The sequence below is a fragment of the Marmota monax genome, unplaced genomic scaffold, assembly GCF_021218885.2.
Source record: "Marmota monax isolate L192 unplaced genomic scaffold, Marmota_monax_Labrador192_F-V1.1 WCK01_AAM20220418_F8-fsc00170, whole genome shotgun sequence".
NCBI lineage: Eukaryota > Metazoa > Chordata > Mammalia > Rodentia > Sciuridae > Marmota > Marmota monax.
Window position 1 is genome coordinate 2,378,218 of NW_026692395.1, and position 26,899 is coordinate 2,405,116.

Here is a 26,899-nt window from a genome sequence, read left to right on the forward strand (position 1 = left end):
TTGGGACCCAAGTCTAAATATGAAATTAATTTGTTTCATGTATACCTTATATACATAACATGAGGATAATTTTGTATAGTGTTTTTAGTGTGCTTTCATTTTGACAGTGATCCATTATAGGAGGTCACATGTGCCAGTTTCCACTTGTGATGTTATGTTGACACTCAGAAACTTTGAGATTTTGGAGCATTTATAAGATTTCAGGTATTCAGATTAGGGATGGTCAAACTGTAGAAGGTTTTCTTAAAGGATAAAACAAGTAAATAAGATTAAAGCTGGGAAGCATCTTTTATCTTAGTCAATTAAGACTAAGATCCAGAGTTAAGGGGAGAGGCTATTTTTGCTCATCTTTTAAAAATTATTTGTCTGTTTATTTGGTGTTCAAAAGGGACAGCTGTGCATGTGGGTGGTCAGAATAGGGAGTCAGAGTCCAAGTATGAGAAGGGCACAAACTCAGAAGGGTATTAGTTTGGGGTGTTGGAGTTTAAATATATTAAAGATGGTGTCAGGACATCACATGGGGCCCTCTTTAGTGTCAGAACCTGAGCAGGATAAAGGATAAAGAAGGCACCTACATGAGACAGTGACTGTTTTGTGAGTGAGAACCTGACAAGTATGAGAACACCTATGTAGGGAAAATAGGTGGGAAGGAGATGGGAGATTGGTTATATGCAGGGACATTGTTCAGGAAAGAAAAAAGAAATTGGGGTGATAGGATCCATATTTTTCATTGTCAGTTGAAAAAAGGTACAAAAATAGGAAGGGAAAAAAACCTAGGTTGAGCCCTATCATGTTTAATAGAAATTACAGCTTTAAGTGAGTACTTATGGTATACTGTGTGTGTGTGTGTGTGTATAATATATAAAAACATATTTTATATATGTAAAATGTAAGTATGCAGAAAGCATTTTGGTCAATATATAGATATGGATGTGGAAATATATATGAAAATATGTATTCCTACCTATGTCCACTAAGAGAGTTTGGTAACAGCAACACACAATAACAATGAACATATTTATACCATATCTTACTTTCTAAAATACCATTCTTAAGTAAAAGGATTCAGGATTCTTTGAAGAAATGACTGGTTCTAGGAATGGAGAACAAAAGTACAAGATGAGTCTGGGATGTCTTTTGTGACAGAGATTAAGAGAATTGTCAAAGCACGATAGCAATGTGTCAAAAGGGTACATAAATGCACACGAAAGAGATTCTCACTAGCTAAATTTTAGAAAATTTGAACATGAATGCAATAATAGCAATGGATTGTAATCCATTGAACAAAATAAGATTCTACATATCTATATAAAGATTGAATAAATAAAATGTTTTATAAGAAATAGTTTATTTGCCTAGTGTTAATGTACTTAATCAGAAAATAATCATTCTTATAAGGAGACAAATAATATATTAACAGTGAAGAGGCTTGAAATATACCACTTTGTTGGGGGTGGGGAGCAGTACTAGGGATTGAACCCAGGACCTTGTGCATGATAGGCAAGTACCCTACCACTGAGTATCCGCAGTGCTTTTAATTTTTTTTTTTTTTTTAAGACTGGGTCTTGCTAAGTCACCCAGAGTGCACTTCAGTTTGTGATCCAGCTCCCTCAACTTCCCAAGTAGCTGAGATTATAGGCATGTGTCACTGGCCCAGCTAGACACAACTTGTATCAAGTTATCAAATAAATACCATTAATGGGACAAATAAAAAAAAACATGTGCCCTCTGATAAGAAACAATTAGGAGAACAAAGCTTTTCGTAAGATCTCTGATCTTCTTGCCAAAGATATATATAACCTGAATCTACTCATGAGGAAATATCAAACAAACCAAAATTGAGAGATTGTCCACAAATAAATAGCCTATATTCAAGATTGTCAACATTATAACCTCAAGAAAAGATAAGATCTGTTCCAGATAGCGATTTCATGTAGGTATTCCTTCTGTCACTTTTCCAGAAATTTAGTATTATTCCAAATTTTGTATCCCCCCAAATGTCAGTTGAGAAATTAGGAAGTGAGAAAGAAGCACTCAACATAGAAATCATGATGGTTTGAAGAAATCCACTCATGTCAAGTTCAAAGCAAGAGTACAAAACACTGACAGAGGGCTAGAGGTGTACTTTAATAGTAGAGCCTTTGCCTAGCATGCACAAGGCCTGGATTTGATCCCTAGCCTTGCAGATGGCGATGATGATGATGATGATGATGATGATGATGATAGTAAAAATAAGAGGAGGAAGAAGGAAACAGTTAAAAGTTGAGGAACTACATTTTTAGAAAGGAAGCCAGGAGTTTCTGAGAGGAAAAAGTCATGGTTTAAGCAGTTAGCCTGGGATATGTGGTTGTTAGATATGTGTATGTCTATGGCCCTGTGTGCTGCTAACAGTCATTCTTGTAAATAAAATAAATAGTAATAAGTTTATGTGCATAGTGTACTTTACTCAAATCCTATGAACGGTGTCCCAAGAAAAAACAAGCTTAGGAAGTGAAATAAATCCTTAAGTCGGCAATTCTGTATAGTGTTCTTGACCTTGCTTAGGAGATCCAAATGTTATGCTATTTGAATACTTCCCAACAATGTTTGCCAGTTGTGTCCTCATTGAGTAATGCAATATTCATTATGGAGAACAGTTATTTGCAAAGCCAAAAAAAGATTTTCACTATTTTTTTAAAAAGGAAATAAGCTTATATGAGACAGCATGTTCTCCTAAAGTCCGAAGTGAAGATGCTTTTGAATGCAGTCGTATCAGTTTGACTAACATCAACACAGAAAAAAAATATTTTTTCTTAAATAGTAAAGACATTTATTTCCTAGGTGGGAGGAGTGAAGACAGAGTAAAGATTTCCTATGTGTTTTTAAGTAATAGGAAAAAAAAATTCTGACAGTCCTGTTTTGTCTGGCTTTCTAGAAGCAGAAGTTGAGGCAGAGAATTTTGTGTAAGAGCATTATGGAGGGGGTCCTCTCAGGAGAAGGAGAGTGAAGGAGGCAGTATAGAGGGGGGAAAGCCCAGCAAGGATAAATTGGTGAGGTGTAAAGGAGCTTGGCAGAGTTTGCAAAACATGGATTATTAGTATCCTATGACCCATTTAATCCACACAGCAAAGTAAGTTTGTGTAGCCAAAGAAATGATTTTGTAATCAGCTGAGCATAGTGGTACACACCTGATATCCCAGTGACTTGGGAAGCTAAGACAGGAGGATTGCAAGTTTGAAGCCAGCTTCAGCAATGTAGCAAGAACTTGTTTCAAAATAAAACAACAGCTGGGCTGGTGGTGCCTCCCTGTAATCCCAGTGGCTCTGGAGGCTGAGGCAGGAGGATTGTGAGTTCAAAGCCATCTTCAGCAAAAGTGAGGAGGTGCTAAGCAACTCAGTGAGACCCTGTCTCTAAATAAAATACAAAATGAGGCTGAGGGTGTGGCTCAGTAGTGGAGTGTCTCTGAATTCAGTGCCCAATACAAAAAAAGGGGGCTGAGGATGTAGCTTAGTGGTAGAAACCCCTGGGTTCAATCCCTAATACCAAAAAAGGTGTTATGATTAATTATTTTATATATTATTAGTACCTTAAAGTAGCTTTGTTCCCTTCCCTACCTCACTGCATATCATAAAACATAGTAATGTCCCAGTATAACCTCATATTTAGTTCAATGTGCACAGATTTCAAACTGTTTGTGCATATAGCAGAATAGTGAGAATGCATTTCTTTTATTTGCATTCATACTTATCCACTAGTAAACAGAGTTTCCCTTGGGGTATTTGATCTCTTAGTTTCAACCACCACCTCAACATTATTAACTCCCAAATCTTTGCCTCCCAGTCATTTCATTCAGCCTACACAGCATCATTATTCTATCTGTCCCAGTATCCCACAATGTTTATACATAGTAGATGTTTCTTAAATGTCACTCACTTAACTCAGGCTGGTCACTTATCACAAGGGAGGTATTGTGAAATTGAATATGTGATTTGGAGCCCAACTTCAGAAAAATTTAACTGGGCATTACTTAGCATTTCCAAGCTTCAGTTTCTTGTCTGAGTTATAATGTGGGCTGGGGTTGTGGCTCAGTGATAGAGCACTTGCCTAGCATGTGTGAGGCACTGGATTCGACTCTCAGCACCACAAAAAAAAATAAATAAAATAAAGGCATTGTGTCCATCTATAACTAATAAAAATATTTTTAAAAAGAGTTATAATGCCATAGCATAAAAAGGATGGAGAGGGCTGGGGATATAGCTCAGTTGGTAGAGTGTTTGCCTCACATGCACAAGGCCCTGGGTTCAATCCCCAGCACCACACACACACACACACACACACAGAGAAAAAGACACAGAAATGATGGAGAAATTAAATGAAAGAATTTACTTGAAGCGCATAGCCCAATGCCTGGAAATGGATAAGTACCTAGCAAATATTGGTTGTTTTTCTTTTGTGTTCAGTGTTTAAAATATTTATCTGTTCTGATTCTACTTTCTTAGGTCTTTTATTGAAGTTATCCTTTATTGAAGATATCCTAATTTTCTTCTTACCAGACTCATCAAGCATCATTCTAACAACCTAGAACAAGAAATTTCTATTGAATGATTGATACTGGAGATTGAACCCAGGGGCACTCTACCCCTGTACTACATTTCCAGTTATTTATTTATTTATTTTTGAGGCAAGATCTTGCTATTTTGCCAAGACTAGCTTTGAATGCAGAATTCTCTTGCTTTAGTCTCCTGAGTAGCTGGGATTACAGGTGTGTGCCACCATGCCTGACAAAGAAGTTTTATAAAAGAACAGGAAACCTCAAAACAAGTATTATTTATTTCATTCAGTAGAACTTTACTGTTGATGATCTTTTACTAAGACTTAATTTTTTTTAAATGGGGGAAAGGGTAGGGTTACATATAGTTGGGCATAATGTTGTCTTTCTTTTAAACAGCTTGCTGATTATTTTTTTAGTAAAAGTTACAATTTGGGAATTTGCACTTGGAAGGTAGAAAATTTATAGTATTGGGGCTGGGGTTGTGGCTCAGCGGTAGAACACTCTTCTGGCATGTGTGAGGCCCTGGGTTTGATCCTCACCACCATAAAAATAAATAAATAAAATAAAGGTATTATGTGCAACTATAACTAAAAAATAAATATTAAAAAATAAAATATGACCAGTACATTTCTCAATACTGTATCTGATTTTAATCTCAATTATTTGTGAACTCCATTTATATTTGTACACAGGCTCTTATTTGGTTTTATATTCATTTTAATGGTTCTCAACCCTGCCCCCCACTTAGTATTTAGTATAGTCTAGAGGTACATAACTAGAGGGTGACTGAGTATATTAAGTAAGTACTTCACAGTTCTGTATTGTCAAAGTAAATATACAAAAGAAGGCATAAGAATAAGTGGCAACTTCAGCTGGGCGCAGTAGCACATGCCTGTAATCCCAGTGGCCCAGAAGGCTGAGGTAGGAGGATCTCAAGTTCAAAGCCAGCCTCAGCAAAAGCAAGGTACTAAGCAACTCAGTGAGACCTGTCTCTAAGTAAAATACAAAATAGGACTGGGGATGTGACTCAGTGGTTGAGTGCCCCTGAGTTCAATCCCTGGTACCTCCCCCTCCAAAAAAAGGATAAGTGGCAACTTCAAAGGGGAAAACTACCCAAGTGTCCTTCAACTAATCGATGGATAAATAAAATAGGGCCTATACATACAGTTGAATAATATTCAGCCACAAAAATTAGTCAAATGTATGCCCTAACATGGATGAACCTTGAAAACATTATGCTAAGTAAAAGAAACAAGACACAGAAAGCTGCATACTGTATGATTCCATTATATGAAATATCCAGAGTCAGCAAGTCTGTAGACACAGAAAGTACAATAGAAGTTACCAGGGACTGAGGGATGGGGAGTGATTGTTTACTGGGTACAGAGTTTCTATTTAGAATGATGAAAAAGTTCTAGAAATGGATAGTAGTGATGGTTGCACAGCATTGCAAATGTACTCAGTGCTCCTGCATTGCATACTTTAAATGATTCAGATGTTATATTTTATATGTGTTTACCACAACTGAAAAAGGAGGGGTTGGGGACTTAGATGTCATTATTATAAGCCTCCTATTTTTCTTTCTTTATAGGAGCCATGGATAACAGAGGTTTTCAGCAGGGGAGTTTTAGTAGCTTCCAGAGCAGCTCCAGCGATGAAGACTTGATGGACATACCAGGAACAGCTATGGATTTCTCCTTGAGAGATGATGTTCCTCCTTTAGACCGAGAAATAGAAGGTATTATCATTACTGATGACAATAATTTCTTTTTAAAATTTACTTTAGATTTATGTACAGTAAAATTTCCTTTCTGACACACAGGACTCTGTATTTTAACACATGCCTAGATTCTTGTAACCTCCACCTCTGACAGGTTCAGTCCCTGTATTCTTTCTTTTTGATAATGTCATATACATTAAATCACATGTCACCTTTTGAGACTAGCTTCTTTACTCAAGTTAATGCCTTAGAGATTTATCTTTTTTAAATGAATAGCATACCCAGGAATAGGATCACTGGGTCATATGGTAAATGTATATTTACCTTCCTTCCTTCTATCCATCTGTCCATTCATCCATACATACATACTGGGAATTGAACCCAGAGGCACTCTGCCACTGTGCTACATCCCCAGACCTTTTGATATGTTATTTTGAGACAGGATCTCACTAAGTTATTCAGGTTGACCCTGAACCAGGGATCCTCCTGCCTCAGCGCCCCCCCCCCCCAAGTATCTGGAATTTCTTTATTTACTTTCTGGTATGCTGTTCTCTGAGTTTTAACACATTTCTTAGCACACATGTCTGAGCTAGTATGTTTAACTTTATAAGAAACTGCCAAACCACTGTCCAAACTGCCTATACCATTTTGCATCTGAACTAGCTATAGTCATGACAGTTCCACTTGCTTCACATCATTTACAGCTCTTGGTATTTTCACTAATTTTTATTTTAGCTGTCCTAAGAAGTATGTAGTGTTAATCATGGTTTCAATTTAATTTCTTTAATGGCTAATAATGGCTAATATCAATGTCATGTGCTTATTTACCAGCCTTACATATTCATTGATGAAGTTTGTGTTCAATTTCTTTTCCCATTTTGTAACTGGATTTTTATTAACTAGAATACATCTACAAAGTGAAAATTCTCCTAATAAGTTGTTTGGTTACCTACTTTCCCATGATTGTATACAATCTTATGATACGGTTGTACTGTAGTTAACTAAACTTGTGTTAATGCACATTTTAGTTGTTTACCATGTTTTGCTATTACAAACAATACTGCAGTGAACAACCTTGTAGATACATATCTGTTTAAGCATATGAACAGCATTTTTGCAACTTGAATGTAATAGTGCTTTTTTCTCTGACAACCTCACTGTGTTGAATATCATCATTTTAAAAGTTTATAATATGATAGGATAAATAAATAATTTCCATTATTATTTTAATCTTCATTTAAAATACTTTTATTTTGTTTGGTACTGGGGATTGAACCTAGGGATGCTTTGCCACTGAGCTACATCCCCAGACTGTTTAAGATTTTTTTGGCTGGCCTCCAACTTATAATCCTCTTGCCTCAGCCTCCTGTGTTGCTGCGATTATAGGTGTGCACCATCATGCCCGGCCACTTAAAAATAATTTTTATTTAATGGAGTTTAATGTGATTTCATGTGTTCATATGATGTTTCTATTTTTCTAATGGTCTGATTATCTTTTCTTATTAATTTATTGGAGTCTTTACTATATTATTACTATTTCTTTGTCTGATATAGGTTGGACATATTTTTCCATTTCTGGTTTGTATTTTATAACTTTGTTTTCACAAATCTACAAATATTTTAATTTTTATATAGTCAGTTATATCCCCACAAAAGTGGGGACTTCTGTGTTTCTTCTTGTACTTTTAGAAAGGACTTTATAGCTTTAAGATTAAATTTGTAGAATTACTTTAAAACTATTGTAGGGTACTTTAACTGACCAGTGTTGCTATTCTCAAAGACAGAAGACAAAGAAGTACTGTCAGAATTCATTACTTAGCAAATTTGTTTTAAGGGCATGCAACTTTGTAGACACTTTAGGTTCTGGGAATTAGCAGGGCTTTGACACCATCCTTATCTTCATTAAATTAATTCTAGCTAGCTAAACAGCCACACAAAGTACTTATGATAGTACCTACCTCTTAGGGTTGTTTTAGGATTAAATGAGATAATACCTATAAAGTACTTATAACTGTATGTGGCATAGAGTTAAATGCTCATAAAGTTAAATATAAAGGATCATCCAGGCATGATGTTGCACTCCTGTAGTTCCCATACAGGGGAGGCTGAGGCAGGAGTTTCACTTGAGCTCAGGAATCTGAGGCCAGCTGGGCTGTATAGTGAGATACTATCTCAAACAATTTAGATATCATTGTTACATTATTATTTACTGCTATAATTCTATAGCATAAGTTCTATAAATTATGTCTTGTGTGTCTGTGTACCTACAGTGGTTCAGAAATTTCACAAAAAAGGGTATATTGGAGCAGGTACTTGAAAGATTAGCTGTTTTGTAAGAAGGAGAACATGCCAGACAAAAAGTAAGGTTTTGCAGAAAGATATCAATAAGCATAAGATACAGAGGTATAAAAAGACAGAATGTAAGCTCAAATAACTAAGTCAGAATCTTGCATGTCATGCTAAGAAGTTGAATTAGCTGAACATGGTAGTGCATACCTAAGTTCCCAGCAACTCAGGAGATTGAGGCAGGAGGATTGCAAGTTTGAGGCCAGACTGGACAAGTTAGCAAGACTTTGTTCTAAAATAATAAACAAGGTCTGGAGATGTTGCTCAGTGGTAGTGCACCCTGGGTTTCAATCCCTGGTACTGAAAAAAAAATTTTTTTAATTAACCTTAACTTATTATCACTGCAAGGACAAAGCTCCTTCATCTATTTATTTAATAAATAGTTTTTTGAGCACCTACTGTGAGTGAAACACTATTGTAGATACTGTGGATACAGTGGTGGAACTGAGACAGATATTGATCTGAACTTAGATCTTGTGAGAGAAGATAATAAATGAGTAAATACAGTTGTCCCTTGGTATCAGAGGGGGTATTGGTTTCAGGACGTCCTCAGACTCCAAATTTGTGGATTCTCAAGTCCCTTAGATAAAATGGCATAATGTTTATATAGAACATATACATATTCTCCTGTATTCTTTTTTTAAAAAATATTTTTAGTTGTAAATGGACACAATACCTTTATTTTATTTATTTATTTGTATGTGGTGCTGAGGATTTAACCTAGTGCCTCACATGTGCTAGGCAAGTACTTTACCCCTGAGCCACAACCACAGCCCTCCTCCTTCATTTTTTAAATCATCTCTAGATTACTTATCATACCTGGTAAAAAGTAAATGCTAGGGCTGGGGAAATAGTTCAGTTGGTAGAGTGCTTGCCTCACATGCACAAGGCCCTGAGTTCAATTCCCAGCAGCACAAGAAAACAAAAACGAAAAAACACCACAAAAAATAAATGCTATAAAATACTTGTAGTGTTTTTTAGAGAACAATGACAAAAATAGTGTACATATTTAGTAAAGACACAGTTTATTAAAAATATTTTCAATCTTCAGCTGATTTCCACAGATGTGGAAACCTTTGAATACATAGGGCCAATTGTAGACAAATTACATAGTAAATTACTCAGTGTGATAAGTACTAGGATGGAAATAAACTGCATGGCAATAGATAATAACTTGGGAATAACATTTAAGTAATGGATGCCTCTTTCTGAGGAAGCAATGAATTTGGGTAAGCCTTTCAGTATAAAAACCACAGGTTAAAAAGGATGAATAGAAGTTTACCTAGAACAGAAGTTTGCCTACAAGAGATAACTCAGGAAAGTGCCAGCAGGTGACAACCCTGAATTTAAAGTTCACAAAAGGGAGATACTCATGGTTTAGTGTTTAATGATTTTTCATATCTGCCTACTTCTACAAAAGAAAACTGTGTTTGCACATCACTTGCACTTACATGCATTTAGTATCCATAGTGGGTCAGTTATAATAGCAATCATGGCTCTATCTGGCTAAGCCAGTTTGGCCTACCTAGTTATCATGGTTGCTTCTAATAGAAAATGGTCTCATAGAATCCATATCACCAAAGTACATTGTGTGTTCGTGTTGGTCTCAGTGATGATTGGGGCAAGCGACAGTTCATTATTCCCATTTCATCGAGTAGAAAACCGAGGCAGATTAAGATTCTTTTTTCACATTGCCTGTGATTATAGATTGGGCTTTTACATGAGAATTCCTTCATCCTTCTTCACTAGCTTTTATAGGAGAATTACTGCTTGTGGTTTTCAAAGTCTGACCATAAAATAATGTGGCTGCTTTCTATGAGCCACATGCAGAAATCAGTCCACTTACTATAATCTCTAGTAATGCAGTTTTCTTGCTTTGCTTTCAAATCATTCTTACTTTATTTAATGTTTTCACATGGGGTTTCCTAATAGACAGTACCAACAGAAAAATGGTCACAACATCCTTGATACGTGACGGTAAAACTGTGCATAAAATACTACATTTTGTAGCAGGCACAATAGCACGTACTAAAAGGATTAGTTGGAAGGAGCTTGAAAGGCAGTAAAAGTGGTTCTTGTTTTCCAGATGGCTAGAGGAATTGATTTATGGGGAATGAATAAATAAATTATGCATGGCATGGCTAAATGCATCTGAGGTAGTGTTATAGTAGTCAGTAAATTAGAAGAAACATAAACACAGAGATCTGAAAGAAGCAGAGGGGGAGGAAAATAGAAAAAGGGAAACATTCAGAGCTGTTCTCATCGTCCATCTGTTCTCACTCCCTGCCTCTGCAATCTAGACCTCATGGTCAGCACTGCATTCATTCATTTAGTATTTATGGAGGACCCAGACATGAGCCCAGCACTGTGTTATTCTAGTAGTGCTCTCCCATTCCCTGCTTTCCCTCACTTTCTTGTCTTTCTACCCAGAATGCATTAACTATTTGCACGAGGAGACATTCCTGGCAGAGAGAGCAACACACGTAGAGGTGCAGCAGCGTGAGAATGCCTTTTGAATTCCAGAAACACAGACTCTGCCTGTCTGAGGTCTAAGGTTCCTGGGTGTGGAGGATGGTGGCCCTTGGAGCAGAAGGGAGGGCAGCAGGGGATAGGCTGGATAGCTAGCTAGAAATCTAGGTGGGGTCAGATTGTGTGTGCTTTGGGATCTTGTAACCAAGTCACTTCAAATGATTTAAAATCAGAGGAATGCCATGATCAGATTTGAGTTTTTGAGAATTGGCAGTATAGAGGATGGATTGAGAGGAAGTGTCAGTGAGTGGGAGATCAGTAAAGCTGTTGTTATTTTAAAAATCTAGGGAAAAGATCAAAAGGCCTGAATGAAGACAAAGGAATGAAGAGGAAGGAATAATAGGTTCTGGAGAAATTTCACAGGGGAAATTGATATGACCGATTAGATGTGGGGAATAAAATAGAAATGGGTCAGGGATAACTTCAAAGCTGAAGCATATTATGAGGTAGGGTGTGTTCCCACATAACACCTGTCAAGACTCAGCATAACCTCCCAATGTCCCAGAGCAGAACAAGAATCATAGCAGTTGAATGAAATAAATAGTCAATGAAAACATGATGGAACTTGAATTCCATCAAGTAACTTGTGAAAAAGTTCTGTTTGTTCTGCTATGTTGTAGAAAAGTCATAATTTTCCTCCAGGGAGAAACGGAAAACATCTTGGACTCCAGCTCATGGAGAAACCTACCATTCTAACCTCATTTAGGCTTCCCCTGAGCTGCCCAACTAAAGCAATTGTGTGGATTGTGTGTGGAGGAGAAGAAAAGGTACTTCAAAATCCATCATCCTCATAATTCTGGAACTCCCCTGGACACTTAGTCTGGGAGGGTGGCAGTTAACTGCTACTTTTTAAGCTTAAAAAAATGTGTCCCATTTCTAAACCTCTGTGGGGCCAGATGCTAAATCTTTAAAATGATATCTATGATGGTGTCTGTAGGCTTGTGGTTACTTCACAGGGATATGGGGAGCTTTTAGAATTGATGTCCTCTAATGTTTCACCCTTTTATTTATTTCTATTTTTAATTAATTAAAGTACATATTTTATTCAGATTTACTTAGTGATTATTTAATGTCTCATCCAGAATTTCACATTACATAGAATATATCGTGTCTTGTGCACATTCTCAGACTTGCCTGTTTTTGGGTGACCTTAAGGATTTTGAGCACTGCTCAGGTATTTTGTAGAATGTCCCTTAGTTGGAATTTATGTGATGTTTTTCTCATGATTAGACTGGATTATAGGTTTTGAGGAGGGAGACCACTGAGGTCAAGTGCCGTTCTCAGCACATCATATCAAAGGTCCATCCTGTCAACATGATTTACTGCTGTTGATGGTAACCTCGATGGCCTCGATGATTGATTGCTTGTCAGGTTTCTCTACTGTGAAACTATTCTTTTTTCCACCATTCCATACTATACTCATTGGAAGGAAGTCACTGTGTAGTCCACACTTAAGTTCTTCACCTCTTTGAAGGTAAAACATCTACAGAAATTATTTAGGATTAAGATTTGTCTGTTTTCTTCCATTCATTTATTTAGTCAATCATTTATATCATTATGGATTCATTTACTTTATACTTTGGGTTGTAATTCATTTCTACTTTATGTTGTTGCTCAAATTATTCCAGCTTGGGCCATTGGGAGCTCTTTTAGTTGTCTATGTTTCCCTTTGATAAACCCCTATTATTGTGTGTGTATTTTTTTTTAAATCATTCCCTTACTTTTGGACACTACAATATGCTCCAGACCTGTGTTATATATTTCCTGCTCCAATACTAGAATCAAGCATCTCTCCAAGGAGCTCTGGTTCCTTTATTTAGAAAATATTATGGCATAATCCGCTTGAATCAAATGTATGAAATATGAGATGTCAAGAGCTTTGTAATGTTTTGAACAACTAATAATTAAAAAAACACAAAGAAAGGTGAAAAAAAGAAAATATTATGGAACCAAGCAATGGGCAGTATGTTTGCTCATTTCTATGAAGACATTCTTGCTACTAGGCCTCTTAGCCAACTAAGGAAATATATGTGTGTATGCAGACACACAAAAGCATGTGGGCTGGTGATACAGCTCAGATGCTTGCTTAGCATATGTAGGACCCTGAGTTCAATCACCCAGCACCATAAATAAATACCCCATTGTGTATGTATGTGTGTGTGTGTGTGAATGTATGTATGTATGTATGTATCTATCCATCCATCCATCCACTTGAGTCTAAAGCTAAGCATGAAATGTAAGGAAAACTTGAGTCTAAATTAAGCTAAAAACTTAAACTGATTCTAATTCTAACCCATCACTACATGGATCATCTTAGCCTCCCCGCCCCCACTTACTTATCTGTGTTACCTTCCTCTGGAACAAAGAGAAACCTGGCTCCTATCATCCATCATCCATTAGTTCATGACTAGTATACATGTATACTGGTTTTGGAATTGTTGACCAGTACCCTCTATGAGAGACAACTTTATCTACTAGAATGCAGTTTTTTAAATTTTTTTTTTGTAGTTGTAGATGGACAGAATGCCTTTATTTTATTTGTTAATTTTTATGTGGTGCTGAGGATCAAACCCAGTGCCTCACATGTACTAGGCAAGTGCTTTGCTACTGAGCTACAGCCGCAGCCCAAAGAGTGCAGTTTTTATGCACAGTTCTTTTTGCCTTTGCTCTCAGATTCCTTTCTAGTTACTTGGTTTAGCACCTTCTCCTCTTATCCCCTTCAGTGAGGCTGTTTCATTAATCTATGATACAGATATTCTTTTGTCACATTCCACATTCCACCCTGGGATCCTAAACTCCTAAATGATTTTTTAATTTGCATACATTAAAGTTGACTCTGTACTGTGAATTTCTATGGATTTTGACAAATGCAGAGTGATATTATCCACTATTACAGTGGCATGAAGAATATTTTCACTACCCTGAAAAACATCTATGCTTTACCTCACCCTTGCAAGCTCCCAGAAACCACCAATCTGCTTTATTATCTCCATGAATTTGCTTTTTCCAGAATGTCACATATGTGAGATCATATGGTCTGTAACCTTTTCATACCAGCTTCTTTCACTTAGCAATATACATTTAAATTCACAAATGTTGTGGGATACAATAGTGTATTCCTGTAATCCCAGAGGCCAAGACAGGAGGATTGAAAGTTTAAGGCCAGCCTCAGCACTTTACTAAGGCCCTAAGGAGCTTAGTGAGACCTTGTCTCAAAATTAAAAGAAAAATAAAGGCTGTGGATGTAGCTCAGTTTTAAAGCACTCCTGGATTTCAATCCCCAATACCTAAATAAATAAATAAATCCACGGATGTCTTTGTGTGGATTGTTAGCTCATTTTTTTTTTTAAGTACCAGGGATTGAACCCAAGGGTGCTCAACCACTGAGCCACATCCCTAGCTCTTTGTTATTTTTTATTTTGAGACAGGGTCTTGCTGAGTTCCAGGCTATACCATTTTGTGTTCATAGCAACAAAGAATGTAAGTTCCTCAAAATTGGCATTGTTTTAGATTTTGACCATTCTAATCGTTTGGTATCTCATTATTGTTTTAATTTGCATTCCTCTAGTAACAAATGGTGGTGATTACTTTTTTTCATTTACCATTTGCCATACGTATATTTTTTCTTTGATAAGATTTAGGTCTTTTGCCCATTTTAAAATTTAGGTTGCTTTCTGACTGATGAATTTTAAGACTTCTTTGTATTTTGAATACCAGTCCTTTATCAAATATATTTTTCAAGCCCATGGCTTACCTTTTCGTTCTTTTTACCTTTTCATTCTTTTTACAGTGGATTCTGTAAAACCTTGCACATGCTAGGCAAATGCTGTACCACTGAGCTACATCTCCAGTTCCTGTAGTTTTCCTTTTTTGTAATATCTTTATTTGGTTTTCATATAGAGTAATGGCCTCGTGAGTAAGTCAGGAAGTGTTCCCAAATATTTCTGGTGTTAATTGATATCATTATATTACTATTTTCTGGAAGATATTGTGAAAAATTGGTATTATTTTTTTCCTTAAGTGTTCAGAAGCACTTGCCAGAGAAACTGACTTTGTCAGGTAGAAGTTTAGGCTTTAATTTAAGTCTGCCTTCTTTTCTAATATTAAATGCTATAAATTTCTCTATAAGCATTGCTTTTCATGCATTCCACAAATTTTGGATATTGTGTTTTCATTCACTTCAAAATATTTAAAAAATTTTCCATTTTTTGCCAATAGGTTATTTGGAATTTTCATAGGTTATTTATAATTTCCAGGTCTTTAGGGATTTTCTAGCTTTCTTTATTTTATTTTTTGGTACTTGGGATTGAACTAAGGAGCACTTATCAAGTGAATCACATCCCCAGCTTGTTTTATTTTTTATTTTTTTTATTTTGTGAGATGGCCTCACTAAGTCTCCAAGGCTGGCCTTGAATTTGTGATCCTCCTGCTTCAGCCTCCTGAGTCACTGAGATTACATGTGTGTGTCACCAGTTCCTGGCCCAGCATTTTTTTCCATTACTAGTTTTTATTTTAATTTCATTGTGTTAGGATTTATGGCAAATTGCCTATGACTTGGGTCATATTTACTGTATGGTATAACTAGGTGTCAGGCCAGATTTCTATATTGTTCTTATTTTCATCACCCTTCTTGATTTTGAGTTTCCCTAAGTACATTTCCTCTAGAGATTCTCTGTTTTGAATTCTTTCAACTGTAATTTACTATTATTATATTAGAGTCCTTTGGTATGGTGGTAAAGTGTGGGTGAGGAAGCAGTTCTGTAATCTTCTGATTAATTCTCATTGTTTTATTGGGACTCTCTTATAGCTGTGACCTTCACAAGTTTTTCACCTGTGATATTTAGCTTTTTGTTCTCCCTGCTTTCCATTCCATTCCCTGACTGTTATCATTTGCAATCTATCTATTTACCTGAAACCCTGTCCCTTGTTATGTTCCCCCTTAGGTGAAACTAGAAAGCTAGAAGGAGCTGGAGTTAGGAGGAATGCCCTTACCCCAGTTGGGATAAGACTCAGGCCAAGTATTTTGCCCTGGGGCATATTTCACAATGAGGATTATTCTCCTCCCCTAGAAGAATGAAGAGGGGATTTTTTCTTGGACCTTCACTGTGAGAACTTGGTCAGGTTCCTGGAAGTAGAGGTTTGGTCTTAGACAATCCCCCGAGACCGTGGATCTAAGTTTCTTAGACTCACATTGGTCTATACACAGCCTTCAGCAGTTCGTCCAAGTTGCCATTTAAGCTTTTCTACCCAAGTTATGGCTCCAGCCTTTTCAAAAGGTAAGCAGATCTCAGCTGTGTCTCTGTGTCTCTTTGGATAAGTCTATATCTTCAGATGTTGGGTTGATTGTTTATTTTGCAAACCACATTTCTCTGATGGGTCCAGGAAAAAGTCACTGATTTTTCGGTTTGTCTAATCTTTTCTTCTAAGGATGAGCATGATAAATTTTAAGCTGTTTACTTGTAGGACTGAGTCAGAAAGCTTTCCATTTATTTTTATTTTTTAATATATATATATTTTTAGTTGTAGTTGGACACAATACCTTTATTTTATTTATTTTTATTTGGTGCTAAGGATTGAGCCCAGTGCCTCGCACATGCTAGGTGAGTGCTCTGCTGCTGAGCCACAACCCCAGTCCCTCCATTTATTTCCCAATCAGTGAAACACTTTGGTCTACTCTTGATAGAAATATAATATTTTTAAGGGCATTTGGTAGTACTATAATTCCTGAGTGGATTATTTTCCACCCCACCGTGTTCCAATTTATGCCATGTGGTAGAGGAGTTGTGGTAATGCTTCAGGGATCTGGCTTGCATGTTCCAGGGTCTGTGGCTATCAGAGATAATTTAACCATGTTGGTGTAGCCCTAGTTAACCATTTGCCAGAAATGTTGGGTCCCAGGAAACTACTAGATCTCCTATATTTGACTGACAAACTGAATCTTACCTCTCTTCTAAGGATTGGTAGCACCATTTTATGATCTTGCCTGAAGAGTGTTCTCAGATAACTATGCAATTACAATACCATTCAGAATTCCTCAGAGATAAGGTCTTCACAGAAATCATTCCATACAGTACATGAGTGATCATATCAAGAATCATTGTTCAAATAATAAAGCATGAAGTTAGAAGGGACCTTAAAAATCATACTTGCTCATATCCCTCCATTTTATAGATGAAAAACCTGTAAACTCAGCAAGATTAAGGAAGTTGCCCAAGGTAACAAAGTAGTGAGCTGTGGAGATGGGATTAGAATTCATATCTTCTCATTGCTAGAAAAATAGGCCCCTCCAATCACAAAGGCTTTTTTCCATTAACTCATTTACAAACTAGGCTTTCCTCCTAGTATTCAACAGAAACTATCATGTATCTGTTCCTAAATATCACAGTGGTCTGCTGCCCAAAATATAGGACTGCTCTGCATGTCTTGTCTCTACTGTTCTGAGTTATTTTTCTTTTCAAAATCACTTACACTGGGGGGCCCTGGATGTGTAGCTAAGTAGTGGAATCTTTATCTAGCATGCATGAAGCCCTAGATCCAATCCTAGCACCACACAAAAAAAGTTACATAACACATAAATGCACCTCACTATAAAAGATTCAAATAGCACCCATGTATATAAGATGTGGAAGTCTCCACTCTAAACCCAACTGCTGAAAAGAAATCGGTATGTTCCTTTCAATTGTTTCTCCATCCAGTCACACACAAACAGATACACATAAAAACATATTTTAATTATGATTGTTTTAAGTTTTAACCTTTATTTTTATTTATTTGTTTTTATGTGGTGCTGAGAATTGAACCTAGTGCTTCACTCATGCTAGGCAAGTGCCTCCCTAATGCTAGGCAACCACTGACCTATAACCACAGCCCTAATTATGATTTTTACTTGCTTTTTTCACGTGCAATATGTCAGGGATATATTTTTTTTTATTTCAGTACACATCTGTCTGCTTCTTTCCTTGCACTAGTCCCCTATTATTGAACACTTTCATTGTTTCCAAGTATTTTATTAATACAAACTAATACTAGGTTTTCGTTAATACAAACAGCACTGCATTGAATAACATATACATATTGGTGTGAAAAAGTGTAACTATTTCTTTAAGGCTAATTTCCAGATGAGATATGTGCTTTGTTCTAACCATTCATTTTTCTTTTCTGTCTATGACATCAGAGTCTTCTCAGTGATTTGAGAAAAGTCTCCTGATTGGTATTTCCTCTGTTGGAAGTATTTTCCGCCATTAGAGAATAATTGCTACTCTCTTGTGGGGACTTCTTTTTGGATATTAATAAAGAGAAACCATTGTAGGCTTAATATAGAAAAAAATGAAATAATAGAGCACAGACCTGTTTTCTTTATATGGACAGCCCTCTGTGCACCTTTGACAAATCTAGCCCATTTACTTCCAATTCTACATTGATTTATGTGTCTTTCTGTTCAGTGGGATCCTGCAGATGCCAAGCCAAAAATCCTCATGCTGTTTGTCCTAACTCTGCTAATTAGCACCCTGGCTGTACTGGTGTAGCAGGTTGGGAACTTCCAGATTGTAGCAGATGCCGGGAGTGGGAGGTATAAAAGAAATAGACCCTCAAGCAAATGCCTACAACCCAGGAGGGATAGGACTGTGTCCAACTGGAAATTAGGAGCCAGAGTTGGTATAGAGTCTAGATTCATGCTTGTTTTTAGTTTCCCCTGTCCCTTTCTTCTATGCCTCATCTTCCTGTTTTCTTAACAAGATCTTGGAAATAATGTCAATACTATATACCATAGGTTTGTTGCAGTTTTTACAGTTCCATTACCAATTTTCCTCAGCAACCCTTGTATTGTCTAGCTCTCAGCAGAGTTAGTAAAGAGTTTCTTCTTCCTTGTCCTTCTGGTGTCTTAGACACTTAGGTTAAAACTTGCAAGTTTAAACCTGCTGTGAGCAAGAACAAAAGCAGTGGTTCCCTAAATGAGAGGAGGGCAGAGGTGATATTCAAATCAACACAGGACACTGATCTATCAGACTGAATGTCAGACAGCACTGGGAATGAATCCTGGGGCCTCCTGGGGTTTTAGCTGCTGGATCCAGGAAAAATTCAGGAGTTTCTAAGGAATAGTAGAGGTGGAGAGGGGGGTCCTCAGGAAAGAGCTTATTTATCTATGGCTACAGAGGTATTTCAGTATTTAATAGCCAGTATGTCATATGAATGCATACCAATAGAAGAGTCTCCCTGAATAAGTTTTCCAGGGTCAAACTAAAATAGTACATTAAAACACAATGTGGGCCAGGTGCATTAGTGCACATGTGTAATCTCAGCAACTTAGTAAGACCCTGTCTCAAAATAAAAAATAAAATGGGCTTGGGATGTGGCTCATTGGTTAAGTGTCCCTGGGTTTCAATCTTTGGTATCAAAAACAAAAACAAGGGGCTGGGGTTGTGGCTCAGTGGTATGAGCGCTCACCTAGCATGTGTGAGCCCCTGGGTTTGATCATCAGCACCACATAAAAATAAATAAATAAAATAAAGGTATTGTGATCACCTACAAAAAAGAAAAAAAAAATATTTTTAAAAACCATAATGTGTCTGGGTATAGGAGCACACACTTGTAATCCCAGCAATTGGGCAGGCTGAGGCAGGAGGACTACAAATTCAAGGTGAGCCTCTGCAATTTAGCAAGGCCTACCTCAAAAAGAAAAGACTGGGGATGTAGCTCAGTGGTAGAATACCTAACTTATATGAGGCCCTGAATAATAGTAGTAATAATATTGGTAGTAGTAATAATAAAAATAATAATATGGTCCAGCAGTACTATCCAAGGTTTAGTTGGGAGAGCTACTCCACTAATATTTGCTTTTTGGTGACTGGATTTGGATAAGCAAGATTGAAAGCAAGATAGAGGCATAAATGACAAGATAGAAGGGTCTCACAAATGTTGATTAATTTTAGTGTTTTAGCTGTAATATTTTCTCAAATGTGTAGGTGAAATGAAATGTGAAAGCTTATGACTTATTGGGAGATCTTAGAATGGTCAAAGCAGTCCAAGAATGGGAAGTAGGGTGTGCCAGTATGGAGGAGATAAGTGACACATAATAGATTCTTAGTGTTTGCTGTTATATGGAGGCAAAATTTAAATGACCACAGGATGGATATCTGCTGATGTGTGCTAGGCATCATGTTGATTTTTTTTTGTTGATGTGGTCGTTGTTCCAGCCATGAAAAAATACAATATATCCCTGGGAAACTGAAATACATTTTGAAAGGGACCATTTGAAGTCCTGTGACACATACCAATACCTCAACCCCATTTCTTTGAGTGCTCATTTCTTTCTCTAGGCTATTGTCAACAATTAAGCCCTCCCAACAAGTGTGATCTTACTAAAGCCAGTACTTCAAGATCTATGCTGAGGTTTCCTTTTCTACTTTTTCTCCTTGTGTCTTTGTTAGTGTTTAACTAGTTCACTTAATCAGTTACTATTCAGCCCCCAGGTAAATTTCTAATGGCTTCTTAGTTAGGGAATGAAGTAAACATTATTCTCAAATCAGAATTTGTTTTCATGTATTTTAAGGAGTGTTTCTAGCCTTAAGCATCAGGTGACTTTTTAGAAAAAAAATTAGAAAGTGGTTTCCATAATAAGAAATAGGTTAAATGCATTCATTTATATGCCTTCTCATTCAAGCAGTGTGCTTCTAAAGACCCATTGTTAAAAAGTCTTTAAACCTAAGTATAACCTAAGGGGAAGACTGTTTCAATATTGACTCTTTTCTGAATAGTTTACTGTATGCTTTCCCTGGACTCAGCTAAGGCAAATTAGCCCTTAGGGGGCTTTTCTTCTATCATTCAATTTAAGATCTAATTGTACTTTAACTTGAATTATTTTCCTGTAAAAGCATTAAACTATTTTACCTATAACATTCACTGTGCCTTCAAAACTTGACATAAGTTTTACTCTTTTTCCTATCAGAGGCAAAAATCTAGACTCACCTAAATACCCCAATGTGAGGGTAAAAGAGGAAAAGATTTCTGTGATCTGAAGAGAAACTGGAGTCCAATCTGACATTTAGGCTCATTGTTTAATTCTACTCTTGTTTTTCTTGCCAGTACATGTACATACAAGAAGCTTACCTCTTTAAACACTGTATTTTGAAAAGCATTTTGCATTTTGTTGCTTTGTCTGTACCTCATTATTTGGTCCTGCTGCCATTCTTTTTTTCAAAAATTTTATTGTTTTAAAAATTTTTTGTAGTTGTAGGTGGACATAATTCCTTTATTTATTTATTTTTATGTGGTGCTGAGGATTGAACCTAGTGCTTCACATGTGGTAGGCAAGTGCTCTACCACTGAGCTACAACCCCAGCCCCTTGCTGCCATTCTTGACTGCTAAGTTTTATGAAGTTATTCTTGCTATTAAATTTTTAAAAATGCTAACAAAAGAAACCAACCAGATGTGGAATATGATTAATGGCTTAAGTTATTTGTAATCAAATCACATATGGGCCAGACACAGTCACAGATGCGTATAATCCCAGCAACTTGGGAGGCTGATGCAGGAGGGTTGTGAGTTCAAAGCCAACCTCAGCAACTTAGTAAGACACTGTCTCTAAATAAAATATGCAAAGGTCTAGGAATGTTTCTCAGTGGTTAAGCACCCCTAAGTTCACTCCCTGGTACCAAAACCAACCAAGCAAACAAACAAAAAACTCCAACTCAAAATTTAAAAAAAAGGGCTGGTGATGTAGCACAGTGATGAAGAGCCCCTGGTTTCAAACCCCTCCACCCACAAAGTCAGACACGACCACCTTGGTTAAATAGAACAAACCATTTAATCTCTCTCACTGATGAAACCTAAAAGAGTAGTAGTGTCATTATCATCATCATCATCATTATACATTTAAAATATTTAGTTTTCCTACTCTAAAAATTACTATGAATATTTTTAAATCCTTGGTCCACACATGTGCCAAATTCTCATTAAATGTTCTGCTGCTGAACATATTTTCAAGACATTGTTGTAGGAGCCTCCAACAACTTAGAAACCAGGAAATGATCTATTCAAATCTGCATTCCAAAAAGATAAGTCTGCATGCCCCAAAATATTAACTTTTGGGTATTTGTCATAAACTGCATTAAAATTGGCAAACATTTTGTCTTAATTTCATAATAAAACCATTGTCCACCAGGCATGGTGACACATACCTGTAATTCCAGTGTCTCGGGAGGCTGAGGCAGGAGGATCACAAATGTGAGGCTAGCTTCTGCAACTTAGTGAGACCTTGTCTCAAAATAAAAAGGACTGGAGATAACCATTCCTGGGTTCAAACCCCAGTACTGCAAAAGATAAAAAACAGCAATTGTTCTACACTGAGCAGTCTGTAAAATGAACATATGTTAAAGATTACAAATTTGGCAGAGTAGGGAATGGAGACAGAAAAAAATGAAAGAAATATAGCATGTCAGACTCTGAATACTTCTGCTTCATTTCTTATTCCTAAGTGTAAGTAAATCTCATTTTAGCATGAGCACTGCATCATACCTACTAGCTTTCTCCTACTTAAAGAAAACAACCTTACATGAGATTTTTTAAAAAGTCCTTTCCTTAGAGTCACTGATAGAACATTTGAAAAACACCAGAAATTTCAGTAAAAGGTATTAACGTGGGCCCAGCTATATAATCTATAGAACTATGTATTTTTGAGTACCCCCAAAATAGAGTTATTTTGCTACATTGGTTGCTAGTACTGTATCTGCTGAAATGTGAAATAATCCAACAAGATAACTCTTATTAAATAATGTGAGTAGATTCTGCAGAGGTCTTCAGATATTACAGATAAAATCCTATTTAATAAAGAGTGACTTTGAAGGAGCTTATGAGGTTGGGCATGTAATCCTCTTTGAATAAAATATACCTAGTTTTCTGAAATTTTAATTGTATAAGACAGTCACACTTGGGCCATAGATGACTGTTTATTTATTTTACTGTTTGTAATTCATCGGCACTTAATATAAATTGCCAAATAATGTAAATTTTCCTCATTAATGCTATATTAGTTCATCCAGAGAGTGAAATGTTAAAATTATGATGAACTGAAAGCATACAAATTTCCTTCAATGCCTCACATTTTATAAGGTTTTGTTGTGTTAACATTTCAGGTCATATTGGACCTTAAGAGCTGATGAAACTAATAACATTTCAGAGCCCTACATGTACAGTCTGATTATTGGAGCGCACTGTGTCTGGGTTAATGTTTAACAGTGGCTGTCCTCTTGATTCACTTAAGGAGTTTTAAGATGGCAATTTTATTCTTTTCCTGGACTGGCCTTATTGCACTATTAATTAAGACCTGCTTAAAAATAGCCTTCTGAATAGGGCCAGGGAAGGGAAAGCCTTTAAAACAATGGAAATATAGTATTGAATTTATTGTCAGGGCTGCTGTAACTGCTTTCACCCAGGTGAGATTAATGAGTGTCAAAGTCAATGTTGCTTTCTGGGGCAAGCACTACTACTTTTTTTTTTTTCCTTTTGTGGTAATGAGGAATGAACCCAGGAGTGCTCTACCACTGAGCTACATCCCAAGTTCTTTTTATTCTTACTTTTATTTTGACACATGGTCTTACTAAGTTTCTTGAGGCTGGCCTTGAATTTGTGATCCTCCTGCCTTAGCCTTCTGAGTCTCTGGGATTATATGTGCCTCACCACACCCGACAAGATAGTATTACTACTAAGAAATAACTCATTTTATTGATTGTACTCTGAGGTTTCAAAGTGTCTGGGTGCTATTAAAGAACTGACCTTGTATGGTAAGTAATTATGCAATTTAGTTTATCCATGTTTTTCTTCTTTCCTTCCATCATTTCTTCCTTTTTGTAGTGTTGGAGATTGAACCCAAGGCCTCATGCACACTGAGCACACACTCTACCACTGAGCTGCAACCCCATCCCCAAAATACTTTTTATTTTGAAATGAGGTCTGTCCAGGCTTGCTTCCAACTCCTGGGCTCAAAGCAATCCTCCTACCCCAGCCTCTTGAGTAGCTAGGACTATAGATATATAAAACTGCACCTGACTTCACATTATTCTTTTCTTTTTGCAGTACTGGGGATTGAACCCAGGGATACTCTACCACTGAACTACAACTCCAGCCTGTATAATTTTATTTTTAATTTTGAGACATAGTCTCACTAAGTTACCAAGGCTGGTCTCCATCTTGTGATCCTCCTGCCTCAGCCTCCCAAATTGCTGGGATTACAGGAGTGTGCCATGGCTCCCAGCTTCACATTTTTCTTTAATCATGATACGTCTATAGCAACTAAGATAGGAAACATGTGTACACTTTAAATGGTAATTAAAAGTAATCACTCAGGTGACCACCACCTGTATGAAGAAAAATGACCAGAATTCCAAAAATCCTACCCTCACCATGTGCTCCTCCCAGATGGCAACCTTCTCCTCTGAGTAAATCCAGTCTTTCATTTTGTCATATTCTTCCTTCTCTCTATAATGTAATCAATGGATCCTAAAATGATATATTTTAGGTTTGCCTGTTTTTGAACTTACAGGTATAGACTGATAGTGTTATGTGCTCCTTGCTTCTGGAACCTTCCACTCAGCATTGAGTTTGTAAGGTTTTATTCATGTTATATCTACCCAGTGCATTTTAAAAACTCTTTCTCTGTTGCCTCCCTCCTTTTTTTTTTTTTTTTTTTTTTTTTTTTTTTTTTTTTTTTTTTTAGTTAGGACCCTTGTAACTGTAAATGATTTGGGACTTTCTGCTAAATGATTGGTCTGAAGGATAAAACTTTGTCTGGACCCCAGTTTTCTGAGCTGACCTGACTGCCCCAAGTTTGATGGCATTGGGTTAGATGAGACTACATCTTTAAGGCTTCCGTGCTCGGTTAAAAATCTTCCTTTCTCCAAGGCTGGTCCAAGGGTCTGGTCACGTGATCCCAACAGTGACATCACACTCTGACCGCCGGGGAGCACTGGTGGCTCTTTAGGTGGCGTTTGTTGCTGTGAAAGGCGGAGAACGCAGCAAGTGCCCTTCTGAAGCGCCTGGGAGCCAGCGGCGCTCCTTCTGTAAAAGCGCCTCAACCTAAATGACTAAATGCAGGCTGCCAAGGTTATTTCTTCCTTGAGGCAGAAAAAAAGAGAACTGTGATTGAAGGTAAGCAGACTTGAGCCTGACTCAGGACTGAAGCATGCCCCCGGGAGCAGGGGATCTGGAGAATCGCAAGCAGTCTGTAGTAGGATTCTAATCACTGCCTGCCCTTTGCGAGGGGCCTGACAATTGCGTCTCTAACAGGAGACCGACTACGACAAAGGAGGATGATGCGGTGGTGCTCATGTTACCTAGTGATGTAATAGGATTCTTTCTTTCCTGCCAGGACGCTGTTGCAGATCTTCATTTTGCTTTAAGATCCTTAAAGCTGGGGGACTCATTTGATATATATAGGGAGAGAGAAAGTAACATTAGATAGCTTTCAGATGCTTTTAAAAATCAGTTTCACAAAATCCTTTCTTTCTTTCCCCCTTTTTTTCCTTCCTGAAAGAACTCTCAAGCCAGAGAAAATTCAAGGGAAGCCTTAAGCTGCTTTTAAAAGTCAATTTTTGGTTGTCTGGAGTCCTGTGTTCGTGTCAGCATTTGACTTAGGAATTGAAACAGTTTAGTCCCCCTCTCCCCCATATGCACTTTATTCTCTTTCTGCCCTTATTTCCTAGCTGGCTTTCCTCTCCAAACTCTCAAACAACACACTAGCTTTCATCTTTATCAGCATGACACTGACATGATAGGAAATGCTGGGCTGGTGATTCAGCAGCCATCCATTTTACAGCCAGGTACCAGTGAAGATATGGAAAGGACTTTGCTTTGGGGTTTTAAGATTAACTTGTTCACCCCCTGTCCTACCCGCTTCCTCCAGATGATATGAACTCTGCTGAGCTTTTCCTTTCAAATGTGTACGTTGCTTGTGTAAAGTGTGCTGAATTAGACATTCAGCAGAATTACAGTTGGTAAAACACATACAGCTTGGCGTATTCATTCAAACTTACCCCATGAGCGTGCTGAAGTTGTCTGGTAGGAGTTTCTAGTGAAAGTGGGCATGCCAGTAGTGGGGAGGGAGTCAGTGGCGGCCCACTCGGGCCTTCTCTGCAGAAGAAGTCATTACCAAACAGTTTGGATGAAACCTTGTCCTGCCAAGGTTGTCCCTGCTGCAAATATGAGCTTTGGCTCGGTGCATTAAATGATGGCATTACTCTGCATTTTTCCTTCCTGTGTGCAATTTGCATAAATTCCTCAATACTGTTTCACATTTTGTGTTTAATAACTAAATATTGTTTCATCAGATGATTCTGCCAAAATATTTTGAACAAGTACGTTAAGCAGTACTAAACATGTGTGAGTACAACTGTTTCGATACTTCTCCCTCGTCCCTGCCATCCATCAAATACATGCATCTTGTTTCAGCTGATATTTATTGAGTATCAGGAATGTGCCAGGCACTGTGGAGAAGGCAATGATGAATCAGATACGGGACTACCAGCTTTTAATCTAGAAAGGAAGATAAAAAATACACATAAGTAATTGTGATGGAAATGCTGAAAGTGAAGCAAGTAAAGGACCATGAGAGATGGGCAAATGGGTGTTATTTTTCTAATTGAAAGATCAGAGAAGGACATCTTATCACTGAGCCATGCACTGTTCTCTAAATTTCTACTTGGAAATCTTCGACTTTCTGACATGTTAGAGTTTCTATGAGCCCTTATATTAGGAATCCAAGTCTTCTGCCTATTGAAGG

At 37.2% G+C, this 26,899-nt stretch overlaps 1 protein-coding gene and 1 non-coding gene across 6 annotated transcripts in view; both read left to right on the plus strand.

Annotated features, from left to right (window-relative positions):
- Clcn5 (chloride voltage-gated channel 5) overlaps nucleotides 1–26,899 on the plus strand; it is a 160,887-nt gene that overhangs the window by 104,895 nt on the left and 29,093 nt on the right. For 3 of the 5 annotated variants that reach the window (XM_058578705.1, XM_046442553.2, XM_058578704.1), the window contains one exon: nucleotides 6,123–6,269. In XM_058578705.1, coding sequence (XP_058434688.1) covers nucleotides 6,128–6,269 — 142 coding nt within the window. In that variant the 5' untranslated portion in view covers nucleotides 6,123–6,127. Of the gene's footprint in view, nucleotides 1–6,122; nucleotides 6,270–16,101; nucleotides 16,403–24,986; nucleotides 25,270–26,899 lie in introns of those variants that run through there. The other 2 variants (XM_046442554.2, XM_046442555.2) reach the window with 2 other exon arrangements.
- Trnav-cac (transfer RNA valine (anticodon CAC)) lies at nucleotides 4,227–4,300 on the plus strand. The gene has a single exon. It is a non-coding gene; the product is annotated as a tRNA-Val (tRNA).